Genomic DNA, 23,109 nt, shown 5'->3' on the forward strand with positions numbered 1-23,109 from the left:
TACACTCACTGAACACTTTATTAGGAACACTATTCTAATACTATATACTAAGTAGGACCCCTCCCTTTGCTGTCAAAACAGCCTCTTCGTGTCATTGATTCCACAAGATGTTCTAAACATTCCTTTGAGATTCTGCTCCTTGATGATATGATTGCACATCACGCAATTCCTGCAGATTTTTCATGTGCACTTTCAAACTGTGAATCTCCCGTTCTACCACATCCCAAAAGTGTTCTATTGGATTCAGATCCGGTGACTGGGAAGGTTCACTGAAGAACACTGAACTCATTGTCATTTTCATGAAACCAGTTTGAGACCACTTTTGCTTTGTGACATGGTGCGTTATCATGCTGGAAGTAGCCATTAGAAGATGGGTACAGTGCCTATAGAAAGTCATCATACCCCTTCACTTTTTCCACATTTTGTTGTGTTATAGACTCAATTAAAAATGTATTAAATAAAAAAAAAATTAAACAAAATTTGAAATAATCATCAATCCACACACAACACCCGATAATGCCAGAGTGAAAACAAGTTTTTTGACATTTCTGCAAATTCACAGCAATAAACACAGACTCCCGTTCAGCTCTGTCAGGGAGGAATTCATAGTGTCACGGGCACGAGAATACCTGCAGTACACCCAGTGGTGTAGTCTACATGATACGCAGGACTACGCCGTATACCCTCTAGGAAAGGCCAAGGATTTCCGTATACCCACTTAAAAATGTGTGAGGATACGTAACAGCGTTTTGTGACAGAACTTTCACACTTTTATTCATAAAATTCACCCCGTCTGTGTTACGAAGCACTTGAATTTTGGACCATTGGGACTGACTATAGCGTCATATACCATCAAAGATGCGACAGAAATATGTCAAAATGCAGTACTATCATGCACAAATCAGCCTTATAACATGTAATGTTAGATATATAACACTAGACAGGGAGCGCGGATTTATTTTTATGGCGTTCCGAAATGAACGATATGAGGCTGGGAGGGAAAAATCACAGTATACCCACTAGAAAAAACTAGACTCCACCACTGAGTACACCGGATCAAGGGACAGCAAAGTGTCCGGTGCAGGGATGGTCGTGAGGACAAGGGAGGAAGTGGAAGGCTGCTGAGGCCGTCAAACAGGCAGAAGCTCGGCTGAAGCACAGGGCCGGCCCTTCTTGGGAGTGTGGCTCAGGCACTGTCAGCGGGAAGGAAAGGCGTAAGCTGGTGCAGGAAGAGGTGGAGGCACTTCTGTGGAGGAAGACTGAGCAAAGCAGGACAGTGGCAATGCGACAGCAGGGTGCCTGGATGACATGGGAACAGGCGATGGAGCGGAATGTCACCTGGCAGGACATCTGGAGGTGGAACCCCCCAGAGGATCAAGTTCTTAATCTAGGGGGTCTACTACGATGTCCTCCCCCAGCCCATCCAACCTGTTCACATGGGGTAGAGTAGAAACACCAGCATGCCCTCTGTGTTCCAAGACAGGGACCCTCCAACACATTCTGAGCAGCTGCTCCAAGGCACTGGGTGAGGGGGGCGCTATCGCTGGAGACACGACCAGGTCCTCAAGTCTATTGCTGAGACAATCAACAAGAGGATCAGCGGTAGCAGATATGCCCCCCCACCCCCACACTACAGCCAAGACAATCATGTTCGTCAAGGAGGGAGAGAGCGGCCGAAGAGAAGACCTAAGAAGAGCTGCTAAATAAGAATAAAGGAAGAAGGTTTCATTAAGAGGTTTAAAGGAAATGCAGTGGCGGATGAGCTGTCTTATGGCCTCAGAGACTAAGAGGATGTCTGGCCTCAACAAGGACTGAAGGGTGATGTGTGGTGGACTGAAGGGTGATGTGTGGTGGACTGAAGGGTGATGTGTGGTGGAATGTTCAGCTGCTGCCTCTCCAGATCGATGACATGTTGTCTTGTTGAGGCCAGACATCCTCTTGGTCTCCGAGGCCATAAGACAGCTCACCTTCTTCCTTTATTCTTATTTTTATTTCTCACCATGACAACAACGTTTACTTTCATTTTCTTCCTGTATACCGTATTCTTACAAATTGCTTTTATTATTATTATTTCCTTTTTGAATTTTTTATGAATTATTTTTATTTCTATATTTTTGTATATGTACTGTATATATATATATTTTTATATTTTTTTATTTTATTATTTTATTATTTGTGGCCCAGCCATACCTGTGGGAGGGGGGTGGGGGGGTTAGGAGACAAAAATAAAGTTAAACAAAGACTGCTATTACTTCTTGTCACTTGCCACTGACTGTTGTTTGCAATAAAAAGATTTGTAAAAAAATAAAATAAAAATAAGACAGCTCATCTTGCTGGGATTGACTGTGCCTTGGGAGGATGGAGGGAGGCACAGGAGAGGAAGAGGGCCAAGTACCAGGAGTTGGTGGAAGACTGTCGCAGGAGCGGGTGGAGGACCAGGTGCATGCCAGTGGAGGTGGGCGGTAGGGGGTTCGCAGGTCATTCCATCAACATCAACAACATCAATGTGGAGGCGGCAGAGAGAGCGAGATGGTTCTATCTGAAAAGGGGAGACCAGTGGGGTCAGGGGTTAGTTAGCCACTTGGACACAGGCCGAGGTCTGATCAACCTCGGTCGGGGTCGCCTGGATGAGTCTGTTTTGCGAGACCCAAAACACCCTGTGACTCCAGGATACAACATTGATGATGTGTCCAAGTGTGTGCATCAGAAGGTGTATGAAAACCCTTTGCTATGACACTCTTAAAATGAGTGACAGAAATGTCATCAACAAATCACTCAATGAATTGAATTGAGTCCATCTTAATGCAAGGATAATAGTTTATGTAATTTTGGAATTAATATCTGTTTATAGGGTCTCTGATTTGCATAAGAATTGATCCTCTTGATCCTGACAAACTCCTCAGTCCTGCCAGTAACAAACATACCCATAACTTGATGCAGCTCCACTATTCTTCACACGAGAGATGGTGCAGAAACTGCATTGCATGTGCTCGATTTGCACTAAACGTAATGCTTTGTAGTAAAACCAAATAAACACATTTCCAGCAACTTTCTTTCTCTATCACTTGAATTCGTTGTTGCAAACACAATTATGGATATGAGATAGATTATTTTTCCATTAAAGGGCCACTTGGTTATAGACCAGTTTTGCAGAGTGACTGAGATGATGTCGTCCCATCGACTGTGCTTTTTCCTCTCCACCTTTCAACTGTGTAGATGTGTGTAAGTCTCCCCAGGCCTCAGGGTCGCATTCCTGAGCAGTTTTCCCCATTCGCTCAATTTGGAATGACCACCTGATCCACACACAGTGTGTAATTGATTCCTATGCAAATCAGAGACCCTATAAAAACAAAGATATTGATTCCAAAATGACATGAACTATACTCCTTGCAATAAGACGGATTCAATTCAAGAGTGATTTGTTGATGATATTTTAGCAAATTTTAAGAGTGCCATTGCAAAAGGTATGAATACTTAAGCACATGAAGTATTTATGTGCTTCAATTTTAATAAATTTGCTGACATTTCTAAAAACTTGGTTTCACTTTGTCATTATGGGGTATTATGTGTGGATTATTATTTCTAATTTTTTAATCAATTTTAAATTGAGTCTATAATGCAACAAAATGTGGGAAAAGTGAAGGCACTGTATATTGTGGCCATAACCTGATGCACATCGTCAGCAACAACACTCAAATAGGCTGTGGCATTCAAGCAATGATTTATTGGTATTAACGGGCCAAAGTGTGCCAAGAAAACATTACACACCACCCGCACCATTACACCACCTGAATGAATTAGGTGTACAGGTGTTCCTAATAAGGTGTTCAGTGAGTGTACACACACGCACACATACACACACACACGCGCACACACACACACACACACACACGCACACATACACACTCACACGCGCACACACACACACACACACACACACACACACACACACACACACACACACACACACACACACACACACACAGCTAAAAACAACAAAAAGCGAACAAATAGCCCGATAAAATAAAATGTTAAAAAAACAGTGAACCACTAAAGTAAGAACAATCTTTTATTTGTGTTTTCGGGAAAGCTCGACTACATCCCCATTACCAGCACTAAGTGGGCTGGCAACAGTGGACACCACTGGTGCAGTAGGGTAGTTGTAGTCCAATAAGAGTCACTATAAGAGTAATCAACCACATCTGGGAGGAAGTTAGGGACAACATCCAGTTGGGAGAGCGTACGGTCACTGACTGAGGTGAAAATAGGCTGCAAAAAAAACAAGAGGAAACATGTGGACAGTGTGCATAATCCACACACAGCTAGATAACAGAAAACTGTACAGTCATAGGTAAATAGGTCTCTACAACCCTCGCTTTCGAGGTATGAGATGAACCAGCAAAGAGTTTGTGGAATCCATGATCAACAGAGAATCCAAAATGGCCGTCCTCTGAGAACAGAGAAGTCCCGGGGTAAAACAGTCTGTAGGAGGAGTGATGAACAAATCAGAAAACCCCTGGAGAGGGTTGAAAAACAGGATGCAAATGGTACTGTAGGAAGTGACGGCGAGGGGGTACTCATATCTGAAGAGTCTCTCTGGAGGAACGTTTGAGATCAAAATGCTTCAAAACGCAACAGATCGTGTTCATCGAAAGAAAGAAAATCATTCAATTATATATAACAGCAACAATAAGACAGATAACAATCATCATAATCATAACAACAACAATAATAATAATAATAATAATAGTAATGGTAGTTATTAACATGGTCATTGAGGAAAAGAAGCACACTCTCACTGGTTTGACAGGGCCCTTGGTGTCCCAGGGTGCGTTGATAGTGTACCATGCCACTGTACAGTTCATGTGGATACAAAGACGATGTTCAGAGACAAGAATTGTCAGTGAAACAAACAGAAAGTATCAACAAGCTTCATGAATCAACATTGTAAATTTTGGCTTTTTATTAGTCCCAGAAATCTGAGAATTTAACACCATTCCAATCAATGGGACAAACTAGACCCATCTCCTGGAATTCATTTGCATATATGCACTCATACACGCATATTCTCTGCACATTCATACATCTCATATATACCTATGTAAAATACACAAACTGGTATATTCAATATAGACAATATTTCTCTTCTACCAATGTTAATAATAAGAATGCTAATTTAAAATCATTTATATAGTACAGTAATACACGTGTGCTTTTTCCTGGGTAGTTGGTGGACTATTTCAGAGGACGTGAAAACATTTGTGGTCTGAATAAGTACTCTTTATACAATCTACAACCACGTTTGACAGGATAGGTGGAGGTGACAGGAACAGTTTCAGGATATTGGTTTGGAACATGAGGGCAGCTCTGCTTGGGGTTCGGATCGATTTGATATATAGAAACACAGGAAGGACGATAACATAATAAATGCAGAGAAAAAAGATCAAATAGGGGCCTCTGTAACCCGGGGCAACAGAAAAACAAAGAAAATCATACCGACCCAGCTTGGGCGAGATATTCTACACTAGTAGAAATGACTGCAATCCAAAAAGAGAGAGAGAGAGATGGGACGCACACACAAGAGAGATAGGGGCTCAGCAAATAGTGAGTAAAGCTCAAATATATCATCCAACCCATCCTGAATTGGCTGTAGTGTGATTAAATGCCCAGTATTACCATTGGGGATCTATAAATTCCTCTATATGATAGAGAATGGGGCAGCTGAAGCAGGGGGGAACTCTTGCACCAAAGCCCAAAACATCTAACCCACTACTCATGGGTCCAGGCTTGCTAAGTAGAGTAGATGATGCGGTAGACTATGTTCAGAGACTAGGTTATTTAAACAGGACAGGTGCTGAAGATCATGCTGTGTTAATAGTGTTTCCCTCCATCGCTCTTTGTCTCTTTTCTGTCTCGATCTCTCTCAACTCTCAGCTGGCCCAAACCCCCATTGACAGAAACATAACAAGGATAAACAAATTAAGTGCTGGAGTTTTAAAATCCACAAAGAAATGTTTGAACTGTACAATTTTTAAAATCATTTTTGCTCTCTTATTTTACAATTTTCAACTCGCCTTCCCCAGCCCCTGTTCCTGCATCCTGACTCTTAATCGTGTCTAAAAAATACCCATCTACCGCTGACCACCTCTAAAATATCATCTGCCATAATCTACTTTAAAAAGATATTTTGTTATAACCCCTCCATCTCTCTAACATCTTACATCTTTTTCCCAGTCATATAGAAAATATACAAAAATTATTTCCAAAATTTGCTCCCCCTCTAATCTTCAGTAATATAAAAATATACAATTCTCCAATATCAAAATCCTCAAAGTCACGTCTTTCCTTCTCTCGTCTAAAGGGGCAAAACTCCTATTGATTAAATCTCTCAGTCCCATTACCTGAAACCCTGCCCACTCTGAGACCTCCTCAACGCAACACCTGAGCTTCTTTATATCACCCTTCTCGTCTCATACATTCATCATCATCAGCATCATCATCATCGTCGTCATCATCATCATTGCCCCATTCTGTCCATCATGTCTCCCTAACCACCCCTCAATCCTCCAATTCAATCCAATTTATTCTTCTTTCCTCCGCTTCCTCACTGGTCAGACAGGCGATTCTCGTATTTATTGAGGATGTTGCGGCAGCGGCCGAGCTCTTTCCGCATGTCGGCGACTTCCTGTCTGAGGTTGGCGTTCTCCCGCTCCAGGAAGGCGGCGCGCACTGAGATCTGGTTCTCCTTCAGACGCCGTGCGTCGCGAGAACGCTTGGCAGCCTCGTTGTTCTTACACCGCCTGGACCAGTACTTATCATCCTGAGAGAGGGAGAGAGACAAGAGGAGGGAGAGACAAGGTTAGAAACCAGGGTATTGAGTGGTCTGGCTAGTCCCATTCAGTCTAGTGCAATGACTGAGGTTTACAGATTTAGTATGGATGATTAAAAAAAGAGGTAAGGGTCTTCAATTGTACATACTCGAGTACTAACCTTTAGGTCCTCAGGTACCAGCATCTTGCGGGCCTTCTTGATCATTGGCTGAGGCTTGAGCTCGTCATCGCTGAAACGGTGCCTCCTGGGGTCGAAGGCGTCCTGGCCGGGCACGCTGGACAGAGCCACATCAGCAGGGTCGGGGTCAAAGTTCCCCATGCCGTCTGGCCCATTGGAAGTAGGGGTCATGAGCGGGGTGCAGGAGGAGGACGAGGAGGAGCAGGAGGGAGAGGGTGAGGCGCAGGGGTCATTCATGCTCGACTGACTGCCTGTGGACAGAAGGGAATAAATGCTGTTAAAAACATGTATTCACATATTTTTATTCAAATTTGATTTAAATAAAAACTGATATCAAGTGAGAACTAGCAAATCATCTCGACAAGTCCCCTAGTACTAAAAACAAATAAGGGGGGAAACATTTAGACTGCAAGGTCTTTTTTAACCTTAATTTAACCAGAAATCATTACAAAAAAAGAATCAAGGGAGACCTGGTCAAGGGGGAAACCTCAGTACAACGATAAAGTGGTGAAATCTAGTCGAACCCACTAAAGCACTGTACATTGAGAGCTGTTGGGCTGCATTAATGGATTCTGACCACCAGGTGGTGGCAGGGAGCTACTTTGCTGTTCTTATAAACAGAACTAGCAACTACGCATATTATTGATTTCACTTGTGAAGGCTAGTGTCTACCATTTGCTAAATATGACTTTCGTTTTACTGTATTTCTGTGTGTGAAAAGCAAATCATGTAAAAAAAAAAAAAAAACACAACTCCTATAGAATTGTTCTAGTGGTGCCCTTCCAAATGGAGGACTAAAATGGAACCTAATATAGGGGGAAATGTTATGCAACATTTTACCCCACCCCTTCAAACCATTTCCCTAAGTGGGGACAGTATAGGCCTATACCTCACCCACCCCCCTTAGGGCCTAATGCACCCAACAGCTTAACTTCCCTATCACAAAGAGTACAAACACCCTCTTCCTCTTCCTCTTCCTCCTCTAAGAGAACAGAGGACAGTCACAATGCTCCACTACAACCTTATATACGCCTTCTATCGTCACAAATAAAACATCTCTCTTAATGATTAAGTTGAACTCAGTATGAAAATAATTGCCCTTAAGGCACACAATATATAGGCCTATTATATTGTTAACTGTCCTCATCAGTGCTTCTTTTGTTCACATTTCTGTTTCACATTTTTGTTTCATTTCAGATTATTGTTTTATATGAAGGCATTGCAGTTAGTTTAACCTAGCCTCTTAACTGGAGAAGTGCATTACTGATGCAAGTCATGTAGCAAATACGTTATAAACCACACAAATTACAGCTTAATAACAACCCACTCTGTCTCTGAGTACAGTCAATATCGTACTAACCTGCTTATGTACCATATCTCAACAGTATATCTCTCTCTCTAATCTGCCATCAAACATTCCATCTCAAGTTCAGTATCGGCAGCACTAGGAAGGAACCTCTTCCTCTCCCTCCCTCCCTCCCTTCCTCCCTCCCTGCTGTGCTGCTCCTCCCACTCCGCCACTGGCCCTGCCTCTTGTTCTTTCGCTCCAATACTCACGGCCCCTGCACGTGAACAGACCCGTGCACATGGCTGTAGCGTGTGAGGTGGGGAGAGATTTAAAGACACGCGATCACAAACACTCTCTACACACACCTCCTCTCTCCCTCTCTTTCTCTGCCCCTCCCTCTCTCTCTGTCTTCGTACAGTTAGACCTTATTGTACAGTAAAAAAAGAACTCTCATGAATTTGTGTTTACATTACACTGCAGGAAAAACCAAGCCTCTTGGGTCATGAATTCAATGAATTTTCAATGTAATTCTGGTCTCGGTCTCTCTCTCTCTCGCTCTCGCTCTTGCTCTCTCTCTCGCTCTCTCTCTCTCTCTCTCTCTTTCTCTGTACAAAACGCCTAATTGTGTACCCTACTTCAATAGGAATGCTATGTATGTACAGTAAGTTCCTGCCCTTTTCTTTACCAACCCTTGTTATTCACGTTGGGTTAACTTTTGAAATAAGGGCTCCATTATTTTGCCTGCTGTCTTCCATTTGCCTCCGCAGACAAATATGCTTGGTCACCACGGGAGTAGGGTTCAACATGAGCTCAAATGGAGGCTCTGGAAGGGCTGTAAAATCCTGCATCACATCTAAAACACCCTGGGTAGAAGTCCATAGATACCAATCTAGGAGGAATCATCTCACCTTCCCAAAAATTCTAACTTCAACGATTTGGAGCTAAGAGCTCGAAAGAAAAATAAATCACACTCCCAATCTAATCTCTTGCATTCCTTTCTTTCAGGACATTGACATCCTGTAAGTGATATGTATTTACCATTTACTGTATCTGTCATATTATTACAAATTCCACACTTTCATCCTCTGATGTCTTTCCCACCCAGTTGAGTTGGTATACCACAACCTGGATCTACGACACGGTCCTCATAAAACCAGAGGGAATCATCACACACTTACAACCCACAATCACACACACACACATTTCCCTGTCTGATAATTTACCATAATCATTGCCTGCGAGCATGTTCTGTGGTTGGGCCACCTCCAGGCCGATGAGCGAGGGGGACGATGAGGAAGAGGATGAGGAGGAGGTGGAGGACGCCGACGAGCACGGTGGGGGCGAGCACGGAGGGCACTGGGAACTCTGGTTGGGCACGGCCGACTGGGAGCTCTGGGAGGGGATCTGGGCGGAGCTGGAGCTGTTGTTGTTGTGCATGGCGCCCATGCCGTTCTCCGTGAGGAACTCCTCCAGGTCCATGTACTGCAGCTGGAAGAGGCCTCCGTCCACGGGCAAGGTCCGCTCCCACAGAAGAGGCCCCAGGAAGGCAGACTGGTTGAAACCGGGTCCTCCACTGCCACCTCCACTGCCACCTCCACTGCCACTTCCACAGCCATTAGTGTTACTGCTTCCCACTACTCCTCCACCATTACGTATGACGGAGTCCTCATCCATGTCCTGGGTTCTGTCTTTGTCTGCAAAGACAGGGACCAAAATGGAGAATGTGTGTTAGTCAACATTGATGGATGGGAGAGTTGACTTATTCCTACCAAGGTTTCTTTTGGCACTCAATAGTTCTTCTTGCAAAAGGCTTGCTTGTAAGGGGCTTGGTCAAGGCAAGTTGTCATCTAACCCAAGGAAAAGCCAGAGACAATGTCATACGTTTGACTCTCACTCTCTCAATCTTTCTCAGAGAGAAAGAAGCTATGAACATAGCCTTAAGCTTGACCATTGTGGTCCTAAGGCTAGTTTCCAGTCATAGAGATACCGGTATGTCCACTCTCCATGGACTTTGGAGAGGGTGATTCATACAATAGAGTGACAGTTGGACGCCATCAGCTGCACTGCTATGCATAAACACACATCAATGGAAGTGCCAGCTTCAGAAGGACCACAACAGATGGTGATTGAATTGGGAATGGATTATAAACACTGAACAGGAGGCAGTAGGAATCAGTTAAACAAGTCCATACTGTATGCCTTTGGAAGGAAGAGGAACCTAGAAACATCTTCATTCATTACTACAGGCATCCATACGATGGGCCTTGTGCTGTATAGCATATCGGATATACCAAAATATATCATCCTAATCTGAATGCTAATCTCAAATTATATGGCAGGGGATTGTAGGGGCGGAGATTATAATCCATGTGAGAATATTTTACTCTGGTCACAGTGGAGTGCATCTCAGGATGGCACCATTGATTGTCCTGTTGGAGGTTTGGGTGTGAAATCTTGGCCAATGGCCACTGTTTCTATGCATGTTGACATCTGTGTCAAGCTTAAGTTAGTGAATAAAAATGTCTGAAGGCTCAACTGGCCATGGTGTTTGCAACTTCAGTTGTTGTTTGAGTTAAGGTCCTCCATGGACTACTTGAAAATACCAATGTCAATGACCAATGTCACTTTGTATAAAAACATCTACTGAATTACCATTTTATATTATTATCTATTCCCTTCTTGTGTTTGCTTGATCCAACAGAATTCGATCCTGCTCTCCCTACTGCAGTTCTGACTTGGAACTATTGGAGGTAACAACTTAGAACTGACCCTGAATCAGCATTTGCGAGTAATGTCCATCAACAGGGGAAACTTGGTGTGTCTTGGTCACACAGCAGCACGGATGATGCATTATGCAACTGTCAATCATTTATCAAGCTCTCGGGCTGATTCAGAAGTACCACGCCTGTATGTTCTTTGTTTTGTTTCCAAACAACAGTCAGACAACTGGCTGCAGCTTGACAATGGCAGGGCCGGATATTGAGTTGTTCAGGTGAAAACACAGCTGTCTCCATTAAAATGAGGATAGAGGCAGGTGTTTAGGGGATACAATATTGGTGAAAGTCACTTAGAAAGGATGTCATCTTTTTTTCTTTTTCTTTTTACTATGGCTTGTACATAGGGGTGCAGGAAAATGCATAAAGAATAGACTTCATAAGAGAAAGTGAGTGGACCTAAAAAAGGACTCTAGTCTAGCATATCACGCACTCCATATCCCCAACATTGTTAGTACTAGGCCTACAGGAGTAAATAGTTAGTTACAAAGTAGACCAGCCCAATCCAGACCAAAAATCAAATGAAAATAGGCTCAAAGTTTGTACCTTTCACGTCGCAGGAGTCTTTGACTCGCTGATCTCCTTTCATGGGGTGCTGCAGGAGGGACTTCAGACTGGCCATGGAGTTGAGGTGTCCTCCGGTTATGGAGCCTGCAGGCTGGGTGCAACTCCCAAACTGAGGGCTCGCGCCCGCCGGGAGGTCCGGGGTCAGGAGCTGAGTGAGCTGCCTGGACATCGCTGACCGGACGGGGGTCGTACAGGCGGGGTCGAGATGAACTGCTCGGATGGTTCGGTTCACGACTCAACCACTGTTGAACGGACCAGACCCAAGTCAAACATACTGTATTGCATTGAGATGCATTGAGATTGAGACAATCATGCATTTAATATTACAATAACCTGTTGAGATGCATAATCAATTAATGAGGAAAACTGAATAATATAGGTTATCGTCTCAAAGTCGGAACGTAACATTCACAATATCATCTTAATTTTTGACAATTGAGTCGATCAAGTGAAAATCTTACCGTTTTTTCCTCTGATGAAGCCTATGAAGTTTGCAGTTTCATGTTCATCAAATAATTCCAGTCTACGTTGCAAATCCGATATTATTTGAATTCCTCTTTTTGTAGATCAACTTGTTTTCCACCGATAGAGACCAATGGGTAAACGTCAGACTAATTGAATATGACGGGTGTCCATGGTCAATTCAGAGGAGGTGGACAAAATAAAAATCCGAAGGCGAGACGACAGAAATAAATGAATAACAGTTAAAAGAAAAGTTTAAGAAAAATATCCTGAGTTGACCGACACAAAAATAAGACGATTCAATGTCAGACCGAAAAGATTTGCAAAGCAAAGAAATAAAACAATGTCCCTCCTAACAAAAATGTCAAATGAAAACAAATAATGGAGAGAAAAAACGCGCAGCGAAGGAAAGCTGTGGATGTGCGGCGCGATTGGTCGGATGACACAAGATGTAATAAATGCTTTTTTCTCTCTATCGTCCTGTCGCTCATTCGGGAGGGGGGGGGGCTGTTCTTCCCCCTTTCCTACTTTCTGTAGCCAATGTACCGAGGCACGGGCACGCGCTTGTAGCCAATGTACCCAGGCACGGGCACGCGCTTGGATCTGTAGCCAATGTACCGAGGAGGCACGGGCACGCGCTTGGATCTGGGCCGCGCGAGCGACGGCTGTCCTCCTCTCAGCTGGAACGAACACGGGCAGTTCACGTGACGTCACATCTCATAGGGGCAAGGCGCGAGAGAGAAGCACGAGGGGGCACGTTCGGCTTATTTGTTCAATATTCATGAGACACACCTCCCCTCGTGCTGTCACACCTCGAAGGGGGCACGCAAAGTTGTTTGTGCGCTCAAGACTGACAGACAGCCCGATCAAAACATATGGACAGTGTAATGGATGAACTATCGATCGGTTGCTGTTCGTTCATCATTATTCCTCATGTTATTACAAATTATTAACCATAACTGTCATGCATGCACCTGAGACCTGGGAATAAACTAAATGAAGACAGCCTAAGTGGAATGCATATTGTTATAATGCATATTTAAGGTTTAGATTATTATTATTAGATTATTAGGAGACGTTATTGCACCATTGCAATGACCAAGCATTCAATGACCGAGTGTATTTTCCCCAGCCCAGCTCGCCTGTAATCCACAAAAAACGTGAGTGCCTGTCTTTTTTTCAGGCGAGAGAAGTACAGCAGCACGTTGCTTCCTACAGCAGAATGGCTCTCGAGAGCGCACATGTTTCAGGCACGCGGGAGGTGCAGCCTGTATGCAAGCTGCTCCTCGTGCGATTGGCTGGAGGAGATTCTGTCTCCGCCCCTAAGTGGGTTCTATTGGACTAAAGTAGGCCAACCGCCCCGCCCCACGGATTCCCCCATGCTACGGCCGCGTGAGACCTACTCGAAACACAACAGCGCGAGGTGTCTGCTCTCTGCTGTACAGTATTTCAACCCACATCCAAAGCGCCACAGGAAATTGTTTTCCTTTTTTTTTGCAAGTCGGAGATAGAAAGAAAATGTAAAACAGATCTGAGGGATGAGGGAAATATACATGCTTATAATGTAGATAGGGTTAGGGTTTTGCAGCAAATAGGCCCACACCAAAATATATATCCTTAATTGTTTTAAAGTAGACTTCGAAGGTACATGCATGTCAACTCTGTTTATTACAGACCCAACTGCAAATCCACATTTAAAAGAGTGCCTTGATTCCAAGTTGAGAAACATTGCAAGGCTAATTGAGCCTACATCATACTGTTTCTGTATGTCTTGACACAGATGTGTTTGTCATCGTCACACATAATACTGGATGGCTTTAACCTCTAGTTTATATGATGACTTGTCCAAATATTTGGATTCGTAGCAATTAATGACATCTTCAACCACAATCCATATGAAAAACATGTTTCTCAGTGCATGTGGAGATGGGGTACACCATAAGCAGCTATTTAGAGATCTAGAATTATAGAATATAGTTAATATATATTATTATAGTTTCAGGCAGGAGTGTTGGGACAAAGATGGGCAAAGAAGTGAATCTCATCACTACTCTGGGCCTATGGCTACTATTAGAATGACAGTGCTGTCTCGAAACAAAATTAAATCATAAAATCATATTTTATAAATGGTGTAGTTGGGCAAAATTTCCAGCCGTTAATGTTTTACAGTATATGTGTGCTAGTAGGTGTATGTACCAGATTTCATGTTTCAGATTTGTTGTTGTGCTTTTTGTGTCACACACACAAGTGTAGGCTCACAATCACACATGCTTCGTCACTCATTCACATGCACACGCGCGCGCACACAGGGCTCAGACATGGACACAGCACGTTCTGTCTCTTGAATCCACCCCCCTATCAGGGTAAAATCCATGTGACTGCCACACTCACCCACAGTTAGCTGAAATGAGTCACCTACTGCCATCTTGTGGATTTGTAATAGTACTGCAGGCCGGAGACATCCATTGATTTTTTTATTTGGTGTGGTGGCCAAAAGAAAGCAGAGAGAAAGCATTCCTGGTGCAACATGTCTAATAACTTGAAGTAACCTGCCAATAAGTTGGATAACTAGAGTTGTGCTAAGTTGAAATTTATTGGTATATCCATTACATCCCGAAATCCATACAAAGCCTATGAACTATACCTAGCACAAAAGCTATGAAATAACTGTTTCCAGTGGTAAACAGTTATACTGATTTTGGTAAAGGTAACATTTTATCATATATTCTATACTCACATTAAAGTTAACAGGAAGTATCCTGTTCTGAGTACTAATATTAGTCTTAATGATACATGGAGAAAAAAACAAAGATGAGAACACTTACGTTTTATTCAATGCTGAAGTATAATCAACAACTATCCTTGTTATAAGTAAATAAAGTGATAGAAATGTATTTAGAACTATTATTTTTAGTTTTTTCCGTAGAAAAAAAAAAAAACAAGGTGGTATGAACATGATTGCAGGGGTATGAACATGATTGCAACTCAGCAGAAAAGTGAAGGGGTAAAATATGCGGTTGGCAGGTAGACAGATTGAGTTATACACACATTAATACACGTAATCATCACCTTTTGCTACTACGACAGCTTCTGAAGCAATTATAAAGTAGTAACAAACAGTAAGAGCTAAATAAAGAACTTTGTGAAAAAAACAACAAGAAAAAAAACCAACAGTGATTAAAATTTAACATAATATACGTTACAAGTACACTTGTTTCAACCTTCCTTGATCTCAATCTCTTGGTATAAAAGCTATAAATGTTTAAATGTTTTCAAACATGAAATGAACTGATACATGATAACCAAGGATTTCATATCTTAATTAGTTTTGGCAGGAACTGAGTCCCTATATAATTTCCATGTATCTATGTTCTCTAATTCCTGTTTTATGATGTGATTGAATCACAGGGGAGATTTTTTACGACTTTGTTAACCTTAGTTTACGACATGTCATTTTTGGGATATACTGAATAAACCATCACACAGCAGAGAATTCACAACCTCCGCAATAAACTGACCAAAGAACACACATCATGCACCGACAAATTGACTGTCTACCAACCAAAAGTCTTTGCCCCTCTCCCTACTCCTACTAAATGCACTTTTTACATTGAAAAAAAATCCCCAAAAGGGGTCTAAGTGAACAACAACAAGACAGTACACAGCAGAGACAGTTATCATACAGCGAGGGGTATTGCAGGGATGCTAGTAAGGCGGCCGGGGGGAGAGATACATTAGCAGGTCAAATCACTTAAACTTGTCTAATAACTGCACAGTGTCAGCCAAGCGTAGTGTCAATGCACTTAAGGGTTAATGATCCTATGAAAACAGTCATGTCTTTCAAACGTCCTCTCCTCCCATACAGTTCGGAAGAGTTTTGGGTGATTCTTTGAGGTTGATCTACAGTAGTTCATGTTGTTAACACTCATTTGATCTTCTTGTTCTAACAGTCAATGAGGAGTTGAGTAGCTTAGGTCCAGACAGACACCAAGGCCACTTTAGTCTCCTAAAGGCGTTTGACATTTCCGTAAAGGCGTTTGACAAGTCCCTCTTCTACTTGTTTACCAAATTTGAGAATCTCCTTCCCCTTTCTTATCCATAAAATCTTCCTTTAAAATGCCGCTTTTACGGTACCAGAAAGCTCAGTATCTGTACTCTGCATGATGTATGGACGACATCTCCCCCTGACCCTCTTCACTGTTACTGTCCCCTGCTGCCCTCTTGGATGACGACTTCAGGACGATAGCACCTCCTCGCGGCAGTCCCTTAGCCCTGCGGCGGCAGGACACCTTGTGTCTGCGGAGGAGTGTGGCGTTCCAGAAGCGAGCGGAACAGCGTCTGCAGGAGAAAGACCCCCGAGCCCGGTGAGAGGCCCGGTGTTTGAAGGCTGCCAGGAGCCTGCGAGACTGCTTCCCACACACGCCGCACTTCAGTCGCTCCTGAGCGGTCAGGACTTTCGGTGGGTGTTTCGCCGCCCTGTGGGCTAGCAGACCAGCCTGGCGGGCGAACATGGCATTGGGACAGATGGGGCAGGCGAAACGTTTGACTGGGACTGTGAGAGACGACGTGATGTGTATCTTCGTCCCCCCGGTGGTGACGAGCTCGTATCCTCCCCCTCCCGCGCCCCCCCCTCGTCTGATCTTCAGGAGGAGAGAGGCTGTTTTTTTCTTCCTCAACTGCCTCCATAAAGCGGATCTCCTCCTCTTCTCTTTCCTCCCATACCCTTTGACTAAGCCCGAGGACTCCCCCCCCCACTTCTCCCCCCCCCTCCCCCCATCTCTCGACCCCTCAGACTTTTTTTTCTTCTTCTTGGGCTCGTCGGGTGATTGTATACTCTGGTGGTGGCGGTGTTGTTGCTGCGTCTGGGGTTGGTTTGATTGGTGGTGGTGGTGATGTGATGATTGATGATGATGATGATGATGATGTTGGTGGTGGTGGGGATGATGATGATCGGTGGATGGCAGCTCCGTAAGGGGCTGGAACGGAGCTGTGGTGTGAAGCGTGTGACTACTGGACCCCGCTGGATATATATGTTCCCCTTTCACCCCGGCTGGAGAGTGCTGGTGCTGGGGGGGCATGATTGTGGAGTTTGGGGGCAGGGGCTGAGAGTAGGGAGGGACGTTGGAGGCTGAGGAGTGGGCCGCGGCAGCATCGTAGAAAAGGGGGGGGTAGCCAGCTGGTGGCTGAGGTGGGGGCTGTTGGTGACTGTGGGTAACGACACTGTGACTCTGCTGCTGCTGCCCCCCATGGCCCTCAGTGGAGGGAGCCATCTGCAGCAGGGCGTTGGTGGCAGCTTCGCTCTCTGACGCAGACCCACTCACACCGGCGCCGCCACTGTTTCCTCCCGGCCCACTGCCGCCCTCTTGTATGTTAGTGGGGCCAGTGCGGGTCAGCCCGTGCTGTGACAGCCTGTGTCGGGTGAGGCTGTTGGAGTAGGCGAAAGCCTTGCCGCAGACTTCGCAGCAGAACAGCTTCTCGCCTCCACTCTCGTGGACCGTCTGGTGGTGAGCGGTCAGGTGAAAGTGATGGCGGAAGGACTTCCAGCATATTGCACAGGTGTAGAGCCTTGGTGGGGGCTGGGTGTTGGAGCCTTGAGGCTTGACATCTTGGGGATAGGAGTAATAGGAAGAGGTGGTTCCTTGGCTCTGGCCCCTGTCTTGGCCCATGCCACCACATCCAGGGTTTGTGTTAAAGCTGTTGAGGTTTTCTCCACCTGGTGTTGTGGGCACCTCCACAAGCTCCCCTTTCTGGTGGAGCTTCCCGTGCCTCTTGAGGCTCTGTGCGTAGCCAAACTCTTTGTCACAGAGGCTGCACTTGTAGTTCTTCTGCCCAGAGTGAACGGTCTGGTGCTTGGTGAGGTGGAAGGCCTCTCGGAAATACTTCCCACAGACACTGCAGTGGTGGGGCTTCTCCCCGGTGTGGATGCGGTCGTGCCGGCGTAGGGTCTCACGGCGTGCGAAACCTCGGCCACAGACACTGCACAGGTAAGGCCGTGGAATCCCACCGGGCCCGGGTGCTCTGGGGTTGTACTGTCTACGTTTGGGGGGCAGGCCTCCGGCACCAGGCTCTTTTTTCGCTCTGGGCTTGCGGGGACGTTTTGGTTTAGCAGCTGGGTTCTGTGGATTACTCCCCCCGTGGTTGTGGGTCATATGACCACCCATGCCCTGCTGGTTCCCACCGCCTCTATAGTTCTTATCCATGCCAGATGTCGATGAGGGGGAGCCCAGGGGACCTAAGCCGAGACCCCCAAGCAGCCCCCCGATGATGTCCCTCCTATCATCTCCTCTGTTCCCACTGGGGTTGAGATCGCAGTTGGCGGCAGCTGCCGCAATGGCAGAGATGGCGTTGTTGACAGAGCTGGTGACATCATCCTCCGAGTCATCCAGGAGGGAGGACAGGGGGAGGTGGGGCTGCTGCTGCTGCTGCTGCTGCTGCTGCTGATGGTGATGTTGTTGAGTTTGACTCTGAGGGTGAGGGTGCAGTGTCGGGGCCAACGGTGCCTTCCTCAGCGCTGGTCCTGCCATCCCGCTCCCACAGGGGGAGGCCCCAGAGTAACACGGAGACGGGTTACCTTGAGAACGGTGGTCGTCATGGTAGCCTGTGTAACGATTCCGAGAGTAGTCAGTGGGGTATTTACCATCAACCCTGTCCCTGTTGTTAGCATTCCCTCCCCTCCCTGACTGATACAGACCCTGATCACACCTTAACTTCTGGTTCCCCTCACCCCCAATAATCACACCCTCTTCCTCAGTTTTACCATAAATCACCCCTCTACCACTCTGGTAACCCCTTACTCCCCCACCACCCCCCCCTGCATTGCCTCCTCCACCCCCTCCATCTCCCATTCTGCCCTCCCCCTCAGCTTCTGTCTTGCTGTCCCGTGGCCTGGGCACCCTACCTGGCTTGCCGCAGGTTCCGGAGGCTGCGTGGTTGAGCAGGGAAGTGCTCTCACGGAAGCAGCGGCCGCAGGCTGGGCATCGGAAAGGCTTCTCCTCGTGTATCTTCTCGTGGCGCGTGAGGGACTCGCGGCGGTTGAAGGCCCGGGAGCACGTGGAGCAGCCATACGGGCGTGCCTCCGAATGGATGACGCCGTGTTGGAGCAGGTGCCCTTTCTTCTTGAAGCCCTTGCCGCAGTCGGAGCAATGGAAAATCTTGTCAGGGCTGGGGCAGGAGGATGAGGCCTGGGCCGTATTGGATTGGGAGGACTGTTGGGAGGACTGTGAGTTCGAGTTCAGGTCTTGGGTGGAGTGGGGGAGGCTCGGGTCAGACGACGCTTGGATGTGAGTTGGGTTTCGGGTGATGTTATTGTTATTGCTAGTGCCTGCTGCAGTCGACTCATGCATACGCAGATGCCTGCGAAGGCTGGAGAGGTGAGTGAAAGTTTTGCCACACTCGCCACAATTATAGAGGGGCTCACCTGCCCCATCAGGCTGTGTGGGGGCAGGTGGCATGGGGCCATGGTTATCAGATTTGGAGAGGTGAGAGCCATTAGTGACTAGGACTGAGGCTGCAGTCGAGGAGGGGGCGGAGGATGAGGATGATGAAACAACTGATGAAGATGATGAGGAGGAGGTGAGGAGGGAAGATGGGTCCCCCCCCATGCCTGTAATGCCAACCCCACCAACTCCACCCCCGACCAGTCCTGGGGTCGGGTCATGGCTAAGCCCCCCTGCACTACTGCTAGCATTGGGGTTCCCACTACCGTGGCCGTGGCTGCTGCTGCTGTTACTGCTGCTATCAGATTTCCTCTGAGGCAGATAGCCAGCCATCGCTTTCTTCCTCCTACTGCTACTGGTTCCGCCCCCGCTGCTGTCCCCTTTCCCGTCATCCTTGGAGAGGGAGAGATGAAGCGGCAGGGGGAGGGGCAACCCCGCTTCCTGTTGCATCAGAGAGGCTAGCTGATTGGAGGAGAGTACTGGGATGCCCTGGAAATCGAAACCACCCAGGGAGGAGGGTTGGGAACCTGGATGGAGGGGGTGGTGAGGGTGAGGGTGAGAGTGGGGGTGGGACAGGGCATGGGGTGGCAGCTGCTGCTGATGGGGAGGCTGCTGATGTTGCTGCTGTGGCTGGGAGTGGCCATGCGAGTGCGAGGAATGCAAAGCTGGAGGCGGAGCAAGGCCAGAACTTGACTCCACACCTGTCTGACCTAAACCTATCCCTAGGTGGTTATGGGACCCCTGCTGAACTAGGAACTGCTCTAAGCTAGCATTAGCAGGCACCCCAGACAGGAAGTACTGATTAGCAGCTAGCATGCAACTGAACTGTTGGTGAAGGCTTCGTGCGTCAGACTGGGCCCCAACCAGCTGGTGTCCCAGAGAGGTGACTGCACTGCTGATGGGGGGGTTATTGGCAACTGAGCTTGAGGGGGAGGGGGTAGAGGAGGAAGGACCAGGTGAGGCTTGTGGGACAGAAAGGCCTGGATGCAACGGGGGTGGTGGAGGGGGGCCAGATGGTACCAATCCTCCTAACCCCCCAGTACTCCCACCACTACTGCCACCCCCGGCAAAGTGCTCAAAGCGGCCCACCCCCGGGTGTAACTGCTCCTCGCTCGGGTGGAACGAGCGCAGGAATTGTGGGTAGCCCGACACGTGACTCGAGCTGCTGCTACTCATTTTGCTGGACTTAGAGCGTGAGCTTTGGGAGGACGAGGAAGGTTGTTGCTGTAGCGGCGGGGGAGGCGGGGTGCTCATCTTAGCAAAAATGGAGGCAGAATCAGAAAAGGCGTTGCTTCTGGACCCTTGGAGGGGCCCCAGGCCTAGCCCAGACAGGAGAGCTCCTGAGGTCTCGGCCTGTTGCTGCTGCTGCTGTTGAAGCTGGTGCTGGTGAAGCTGCACTTGCTGTTGATGTTGTAGCTGTCGTTCTAACCCGAGGCCTTTGAACTGATGGGCCTGGTGTCCACTTAACATTTCTATAATGTCCAAATTGTATTTTCCAAATTGGAACATCTCCCACTCACTGGCACATGGGGGTGCAGGGGCCACACCTCCACCGCCAGGAGTGGCGACAATGATCCCACCACCGCTGCTGACGGACGAACTTCTACCGAGGGGCCCTGTGATGCTACTACTTCCCCTGGAACTGCCTCCGGAGTCACCTCGACTTGACCCCGAACTCCGCCCGATAACACTACCACTGCTGCCCCCTGTTCGTGCACTGCGGCTGCTGCTACTTCCTCCTGATCGTCCGCTGCCCCCACTCTCCATCCAAGAGGAGAGGGCGCAAGTGTGTTGGGGGAAGTGTGTGGAGAGAAGAGGCGATACTTCACAGAAAAATTTATGAATACCTTAAAAATTTGTTTCAATGTTTATACTACCTATTCTTATTAGATATTATGTTCAAAGCTGGGTGCCATATTGGTATCAACGGTCTTTCTGAAAGAAATTGTTGTAGTTGTATGTAACTGTATCATGGGGATTTTACAGGTCTTCTTTTGGCTGATTCTGTTTGTTTTGGGGGCAATTGCGTTGCGTTGCGTTTAATGGCACGGAACAATCTTTATTGGGGAGCAGTTCGGTTGACGGATGTTTGTTGTCTGTATCAGTTACAGTGTTGACATCCTTATCATGTTTTCCTTCCTCATCCAAGTCAATTTCTTCACCCCTGTTCCAAGAAGAGCTGACGTTGGCTTCCTCTGTCTGAAAAACAAGTAATTTGAAGGACATCATAACAAAGCTTCATTACTTGGTAATTATTAAAATGTTATAACTCTGTATTACATGCCACTCCAGTGGGAGGCAGAAGTGGGGGCATTGAGTGTGCCTCTTTTCTTATTCAAGGACTGCTTTGCAACAAGGACAATGTATCCACTAAGCAGCATTTTCTTTAAAATTCAAGTATAATTCATTTTTACACAGTAAGTGGTAGGAATCCTCAACATTACATTTTCAAATGTCCTTAAAGTGAATACATTAACATTTAGCAGATTCAATCATTCAACAGAATGTGTGAAAGTGGTGGTCAAGATTCAGTCAGTCATTTTTGGGGTATGGTTAACAACCCAATCATCAGCACATTACCATCATCTAGTACTACGAATAAAAACCGTGTCATTAGTACTATCCTACTTCAGCACTATTATTAATAATGCAAATAGCATTATTATTAGTAACAGTCATATCCTAATTCAGTACTATTAATTAATGAAGTGTCAAATGAGGATGCGGTCCCCACAAATGTAATAGGCTCATTTATGAATTATCATTGGGCAGTCCAGCAGTCGCCATACCGAGTTATGACAAATCTTACCTTAGACTTTTGACATGTCAATGAGTCAAAACAATGTGTTTGCTGCGGGGGGGAGTGGTTCCCCCGACAGCGGAGGAGGGAGATGATTTTTATTTCACAATCCCATCTTTTGATTGCCTCTCACATTAATGCAGATGGCCAATCCTGTGGAGGGACAGACATTCTGAATCAGCAACTCAACTGTTTTCAGTCACTTGCAAACATGTTTACCTACAACAACGTCTGGACAACAATAGCATTTAGTAGGAATATTCACTTGAGGCAGCAATGCATCCTGTAAACAGCCCGTATTTAACAGCTGAGAATTCAGACGCGCTTGAGTGTAAAAACTGACACCTTTTTAGGCAACATTCATATTCTTTCTGAGTCTGACTTATTTACACAGTTTACGCAGCGTGCAGCAGGTTTACGCACGCAATCAAGAGAAAAAAAACATGCATAAGTTAACATGCACTGTTCCACTTAAAACGGTACATGCATTTAACATACTGAGCATGCATCTGCGTCAAATGAATTCGGAAAATTCATTTTTACCTCCAACACATCCAGTATCGAGAGCAGTCAGATAGATGAGGCCTGTCACGCCTTCTAGCTACCATCTAGCTCCGTTTCTGCGTGCTGTTTTCCACTCTGCGTTAGCCACCATAGCCATTTTCCACTGATGCTGAGCTAGGGTGAACGCTAATGCTCGCCCCCTTTTCCCTTCGAGATAATCAGTGTATTTGAGGCTAAAACTGTTTCCTTGAACATTTGGCAGAATCAAAT

At 46.1% G+C, this 23,109-nt stretch overlaps 2 protein-coding genes across 3 annotated transcripts; both read right to left on the minus strand.

The window, feature by feature from the left end:
* Positions 1-4,939: 4,939 nt before the first annotated feature.
* dbpb (D site albumin promoter binding protein b) lies at positions 4,940-12,531 on the minus strand. 2 transcript variants are annotated; one of them, XM_080540226.1, is made up of 5 exons: positions 12,099-12,531; positions 11,617-11,879; positions 9,520-9,990; positions 6,991-7,259; positions 4,940-6,820 (listed from the first exon to the last, which is right to left on the minus strand). In XM_080540226.1, the coding sequence occupies exons 2-5, from the start codon at positions 11,804-11,806 to the stop codon at positions 6,605-6,607; spliced, it is 1,146 nt and encodes a 381-aa protein (XP_080396352.1). In that variant the 5' UTR covers positions 11,807-11,879; positions 12,099-12,531; the 3' UTR covers positions 4,940-6,604. The 2 variants fall into 2 exon arrangements, with proteins under 2 accessions (XP_080396352.1, XP_080396351.1); XM_080540225.1 differs by having other exon boundaries at positions 6,979-7,259.
* A 2,342-nt stretch (positions 12,532-14,873) lies between these two features.
* LOC308166289 (uncharacterized protein) lies at positions 14,874-21,198 on the minus strand. Its single transcript, XM_080540556.1, has 2 exons — positions 18,875-21,198; positions 14,874-18,697 (listed from the first exon to the last, which is right to left on the minus strand). Exons 1-2 carry the CDS (start codon positions 21,042-21,044, stop codon positions 16,242-16,244), a joined length of 4,626 nt encoding a protein of 1,541 aa, XP_080396682.1. The 5' UTR covers positions 21,045-21,198; the 3' UTR covers positions 14,874-16,241.
* Positions 21,199-23,109: the final 1,911 nt, after the last annotated feature.

This window comes from Nansenia antarctica, assembly GCF_963989245.1.
Source record: "Nansenia antarctica genome assembly, chromosome: 10".
Lineage (NCBI taxonomy): Eukaryota > Metazoa > Chordata > Actinopteri > Argentiniformes > Microstomatidae > Nansenia > Nansenia antarctica.